The sequence below is a fragment of the Cyclopterus lumpus genome, chromosome 7 (assembly GCF_009769545.1).
Source record: "Cyclopterus lumpus isolate fCycLum1 chromosome 7, fCycLum1.pri, whole genome shotgun sequence".
Lineage (NCBI taxonomy): Eukaryota > Metazoa > Chordata > Actinopteri > Perciformes > Cyclopteridae > Cyclopterus > Cyclopterus lumpus.
This window is the reverse complement of record NC_046972.1, coordinates 21,858,587-21,864,835: the sequence shown is the minus strand read 5'-3', so window position 1 is coordinate 21,864,835 and position 6,249 is coordinate 21,858,587. Positions and strand designations below refer to the sequence as shown.

Sequence of the window (6,249 nt, the reverse complement as noted above, 5' to 3'; positions counted from 1 at the left end):
CACTTGGATGTTTCACAGTCCAGGATGTGTGTGAGTAAGTGGGAACTTGAAGCCTCTAGCCACATACACTGAACAATGACTTTTCAATTAAATAGGACACATCTTCTGTACAGCAGTCTAACTTGAGAAGTTAACAAAATCTTCGTATTCCTAGATTACGGATTTTTCAATGATTTCTTTCTTATTTTTAACAAATGAATCAGACCTTTGGGAAAGACACAGCATATCATTCCAATTAAAGCATTTTACTTTCGCTTAAAACATTTTCAAAACGACTTGGAAAAGACCGATTCATCATTTTCTTTCAAAAGATGTTGACTCGTTTTTCTGACTCATCTCTGCAGCGCTCTATTGTAATATCTCACAAAGGAAAGAGCAGGAAGCCACTAAATGTTGTTCTGTGGTACTGGTCGTCCCAAACCGCTGCACCGGGTTTGAGTTGTACCGAGACGACGTCTCCCACTTCTAACTGCAACGCGACGCCATTGGTTGCACCGTCCTCGCGATCTTCGGGTGTGCCGTGACGGTCAGCTGCCATGACTACGCAATGTCCGTTCTTTTCCAGGCTCATTGCCATGTAACTGCTTAGGTGTGCCACGTGGCCAGTAAATCTGAAGTAATACGCTCCTCTCACTGGTGCAGTGAAGTAACCTACAAACACAGACAGAAAAAAGAACAGTCACGAACGACAGCAAAGCGAAGAATGAAACCGACTGGCCTCGCAATCGCGCGCTACCTGTGGTCGGGTTGTAGTGGTTTCCGATGTTGGTGAAGATGTTCTTGTAGACGAGCGTTGGGCCGACTGTGTTGCCTTCACCGGATGCCAGAAGGGAGGCAGAAAAAGCCACTTTCCCCACTGAGTGGTTTAAGGAACAACACAATGGATTCTGAATTACTTCATGTCGCCTTTCTTCCTGTACTCGTGCACGAAACACCACACAGAGAGGCAAACGTGTACCTTTATTGGAATTCTGGAGTTCCTGCAGCGCAGCCTCGTGTCCTGAAATCGTCACAAACATTCGTAAACCCCAGCTCGTTCACTTCGCTCGGCTTCTGCCAATCGGCTGGTAGCTCCGTCACTTCGAGCTAAACACTCAACAAAATCACGACTGTTTGCTGTGCTGGCTCCTCATTGGTGGAACGAGCTCCCCATTGACATCAGGACAGCAGAAAGTCTCTACATCTTCAGTCGCAAACTAAAAACACATCTTTTTCGACTATACCTTGAATAGGGAAGGTAGCGCCGTGGTAGCACTTTAGTAGCACTTAAATGCCCCTTACCAATAGCACTTTGTTGTTTAGCACTTTAGTAGCACTTAAATGGCTCTTACGGATAGTACTCTGTAGTTTAACATTATTGAAGAAATTGTACTTCCTTGATTCTTGTTGTTCTGAGTTTGGACTCACGGTTTAATGCACTTATTGTTAGTCGCTTTGGATAAAAGCGTCAGCTAAATGACATGTAATGTAATGTAATGCAAACCATACGCACACAAAACATCACACAAATCATAAACCCTCAGAGATGATACATTTGATAGTCATGTAACTGCTGCAGCTGATAAGGCCGTCCCGACCGGCGGTGTTGTAGCGTGAAAAACAGCGCGCGTGAAAAGCAGCGCGTGAAAAGCAGCGCGTGAAAAACAGCGCGTGAAAAACAGCGCGTGAAAAACAGCGCGTGAAAAACAGCGCTTAAGACGCGTCACGCTCATTAGCAACAATTACAAAGCGCCGCCGTGGGGCTCTAAAACACTGATCTGAGCTTTGACGTTTACCTTCCTGCTGTTTCTCCAGCTCCTCCACGCGGCGCTCACCGGCCGTCAGTGTTAGCTGCAGAGTGCCGAGCTTCTGCTGGGCGACCGCCAGATCGGCAGCTTGAACTGAAGTGACAGGAACAAAAATGGAAGCGATGCAATGAGACGAAATTCCTTTCGGTTACGTGTGTTTACCGTCGTTCTCCATCTGCAGCTCCTCCGCCCGAGAGCCGTCATCCGGGCCTCTGTGGCTGAAACGAGACCGCTCACCTGAGCTCAGCGCCATCTATTCTGTTGTAAAGTCCTTTATTGCGGCGTACCTGTGTTCGCTATCTCCAAGGCCTCCACGATGCTCTCAGCAGCTGTCACTCTGTTCGTCAGGTGCCTCAGCTCTACCTTCTGCTCCACCACCATGTCTCTCAGACTCCTCAGTTCCACCCAGACGTCCGAGTTAGACACCAGCTCTTGTACGCCTCCGTCGGCGTCGGTCCCGGGCCTCGGAGTCTGAGCCACGTCATTGTCGCTGCTCCGTGTCTGAGCTCCGCGAAGACGGCAGCATGTCAGTACCAGTAGGAACACCAGGGAGGTCTTCATCTTCATCTTCATCCTCCCCGTTTGGCTGTTTGCTCGTCTGTGCACCGGATCGGCTATTTATGAGCGCGTGCAAGGTCAGATGTGTCAGGTGGACGGCGGTCTGCCAAAAGCTGTGAGAAAGCACACCTGTAACTTTGAGCTACGTGGCAGGTGGTGGAGATAAAAAGGAGTGTGAGGACACAGAGGGAGCAGAGCCAGAGACCCGGTGGCTGTAAACACACAGCGAGTGACATTTTTTCCATAAGTCGATTTCTTCTTTTACTCAAATAATACGACTTTACAGAGTAAAAAGAAGTGTCTTTTTAAACCTGAGTCAATGTGCTCACTCCAATTGCATTCAGCGGTCACTTTATTAGGTACACCTGCACAATCTAATGCACTTCAATACAACTGTTGTGTCATAAATCTCACTAATGTAATGATGTTCAGAGATTTTCAGATACGACATGTTGTTGAGGTGGTAGTTTGCAGTGGTGTCAAACTGGACTGCATTTCACTGAGAAGAGGAACACATTACAATATAATGCAGTCCAGTGCAGCACTTGTACGGTTGAGTGATTGCTCTTCCACTGTGTCAGCAATGAACTCGACACAACAATCCAAAGTATTTAATAATCTGCCGAGGTTTTGAGATATCAGTCGGTAGTTCTCTGCCGCCTCCGCTTCCACGTCTGTCCAAAAATGTCCTCACTCCATCATTCTATACTAAATACTGTGTGAAAGAGTCATAATTAGCATATTAATTCAAATGGACGTTTGTGCCAAAAAGAGTGCTGCAGGGGGCGACGTATTTAATTTTTTTGCAGACCAACCCCGTGTCAGCATCGCACCGGTTCCCTTTACAAAAAGCCAATTGAAAAGAAAATTCCCATTGGCTTTTGGATTATTGCAGAAAATAACATGCAAACTCATTTCCAGGTTTTCGGACTCATCCCTTCAGCTCTCTATTTGAAGACACTCACTCCCCTTTAGGCCTCCACAAGGATAACCCTGACAGACCATTTTATTTATTTTTTGGGGCGAAAACAGAGCTGACAGGACTCGGAGCTCATTCTCTTTCATACCTTTGCAGTGGCACTGTTTCAACATGACGAGACTGGTGCTCTTTTTGTTGTTGTTGTTGTTGTTGTTGTTGTTGTTGTTGCTGTCAGCCAGAAGAAAAAAAATGGCAATGTGTGTCAAGTTGTTTTCCAGAATCGACTGGTACTGGAAACGTCCTCAGAGTTTCCCACAGGCTACTACTACCCGCAAGTTATCGTGAAGAGTAAGGGAACTTTCCCCGCTGCAACAAGACCATTATCTGGGCGTGTCGCTTGTGAGTCATAAGCGCGTGCATCGGTGACAAGTTAGACAATTAGACCGAAATAGCAACAAATCCACCTGTCGTTAAAAATATAAATTAAAAGCGCATAAAGTGCAGCGAATGACATGATTCACGCTGATCGTTGTGACTGTGAATAACAATCTTGAGCCGCCGACTCATTCAACAGGATTCACACCAGATAAAAACATCAATCTGGCATCAATCTCCTCCAACAACACATTGCCGGCGCTAGTAGATAAACATTGTGCAGGTTCATATCTAATAATTCAAGAATAGGCAGAATACAATCGCCCGGAACCATGCTCTCACTTTGCTTTCTATAAACGAAGGAGCTATCGTAAAAATATAAATAAAGAATTTAAGAAAGAAAAAAAAAAAAGACGGTGAGGATAAACAACCGTACGTGTCCCACAGAAGTTTTAAAGAAGAGTTTTCTCTTGGAAAGAGAACACAGCGGTTTTTTCTACCCTGGTGCCGGAGGGGGCAGAGATGAAGAGAGTAATAGTTAGACTGCGGTCGCATCGGTATGCAGACAGTCATGAAAGCAGCACGGTGCCTGTTGCATCTTGCAAATTCATTTGCTGAATATTGTGAAATTTCGACGCTTAAATTGGGGGAGGCCATTCTTTTTCTTCTTCTTTTTTTTTAATATCACAACTCAAGGGATTGGTTAGAAGGGTTTAGATAAACACAAACGGTTCAGATTACAGATGAGCTACCGATATATATATATATACACTCTATGTCTACACGATGCATCATCGCCTTCGTCGACTTCATCGTCATCAAAGAGGCAGATTTTAATTGCGATGTCTAGATGTTGAGGACTGGAAAATGGCACCAATAATTTAGTCAAATCTGGTAAATATCAGTTTGAGCTAAAGTTTAGAACCCTGTATGAACTCTACAATGCTTATTTTCTAGTTCTGTCTTCATCAAAACAGTATTTTGTGTTTATTAAACTGGATTGTATTAGTTTAAATAGCCCACATGAACCTGGTCCTATATCTGAACAACTGGTTGTTTAGGGGTTCGCCCAAAAACGAGGCAAAGAGTTCTGCAAGCTAGCTAGCTTCTCTTTAATGCACAGTGCTCTGAGCTAAATGCTAACAACCGCATGCTAACAGTCTCACAATGATAATGCTGAGACTTATTGTAAGTCGCTTTGGATAAAAGCGTCAGCTAAATGACATGTAATGTCATGTAAAGATGTTTAGGAGGGAATATTTGTGCCCGAGCACCATCGCAGTCTAGTGTCTTGACGTGTTAGCATTTGCTAATTAGCGCTAAACACGGAGTAAGCTAACGGATAACCAACGTCATCACAAAACCGACCGCGAGTGTAGCGGAGATGTTTTACTCAAAACCAAAAATGTCAATCTCGCCGATACCACCAAATTACTGTAATTAGGATACGGTGGAAACGCACTGGACAGCTTTGACCTGCTGGAGGTGCTAGAGGGAATCACCGCACGATTCCTCCTCTTATCGCCATGTTCAATATATATATATATATTTATTATTTTACGCTTCATACTCCCACAAATGCACCCGTATTCGGAGTCCATACAGTACATCCAGAAAGTAAATAGCACGGTTTGTGGTGTCAAAAGTCACACATGCCGAGGATGTCTGGCATTGCGATCTGCCAGAGAGGCGGTTAACAAGGCGAAGCGTCGTCTGCAGCTCGTCTCCCATTGGTCAGAGAAGCTGTTTCCAAGGTGTCGACCTGTGATTAGGACTCCAGTAAATCTTCCCACCCAGGGAGCACCCTGGAGAAGAGCTGATCCCCTCGGGTCAACGCTTTTTTTGCTTTCCTCTGTATCTGTAGCGCCTCGGGGGGCTAAATCTCTAACCCGGATCTCTATTCCTCGTGGGTCGGACTGGAGGCCGAATGTCGCTTTTCGAATGATCGGGGAGATTGCTTCCGTGCACTCAGTCTCTATCGATTCCGTTCCAAAAGGTGGAATATTTAGGGTTGTGGTGCAATGTCTGCCATAGTGCGATTGGATGACACCTAGTCAGAGATATCAGGCGCCTCAACGGTGACAGGAAGCCTCACATACCTTCCTTCATTCACCTCTCAGGCAAATTCCTCTCTCGCTGTCTTTCTTTCTGCATTTCTCAGCTCCGGCAATTTTTTTCTTCTTCTGTCAAGACAAATTCTTGACGTCTGTCCTTTTTCCATCTTTTACTTGAACTCATATTTTCTCGTGGTGGGCTCGCCTATGTGTTTCTGTTCATTTTAAGCCGCATATAAACTCAATCCGTTGTTTACTTCTCACAGTCTGCTCGGTGTAATCAAGCTGTTCTGGGGGTCGACGATCAATCATCGCACACCTGCTGTCAATATAATTGCTCGTAATAGAAATGTTGACACACGACATAATCCACAGTAATAACTCTTTGTCAGATTGACCCATCGCAACGTGCCGTGACCCAGCCAATCACGCGGAGCGGACGGGAAGGTCCGGGAGGTCGAGTCCGCTTACGCGCCGCTCGCTACTGTACGAAGTGGGCTCGACTGCAAGGTAGTGGAGCCTCGGCCCGATCTAATGATGCATACTTCCCCCTGTT

The 6,249-nt window shown here is 45.6% G+C and overlaps 1 protein-coding gene across 1 annotated transcript; it reads right to left on the bottom strand.

Moving 5' to 3' along the window:
• Nucleotides 1-361: 361 nt before the first annotated feature.
• LOC117734029 (complement C1q tumor necrosis factor-related protein 3-like) lies at nt 362-2,360 on the bottom strand. The gene is made up of 5 exons (XM_034538064.1): nt 2,075-2,360; nt 1,776-1,880; nt 959-1,000; nt 737-856; nt 362-651 (listed from the first exon to the last, which is right to left on the bottom strand). Exons 1-5 carry the CDS (start codon nt 2,358-2,360, stop codon nt 362-364), a joined length of 843 nt encoding a protein of 280 aa, XP_034393955.1.
• Nucleotides 2,361-6,249: the final 3,889 nt, after the last annotated feature.

Bases quoted from the DNA above. Each gene is read 5' to 3' on its own strand.
- LOC117734029 (XM_034538064.1), bottom strand. From the start codon at position 2,360: ATGAAGATGAAGATGAAGACCTCCCTGGTGTTCCTACTGGTACTGACA. The intron at 1,881-2,074 runs GTACGCCGCAAT...CTGTCACTTCAG, and splicing joins CTTGGAGATAGCGAACACAG to TTCAAGCTGCCGATCTGGCG. The intron at 652-736 runs GTAGCGCGCGAT...CTGTGTTTGTAG, and splicing joins CCACTACAACCCGACCACAG to GTTACTTCACTGCACCAGTG.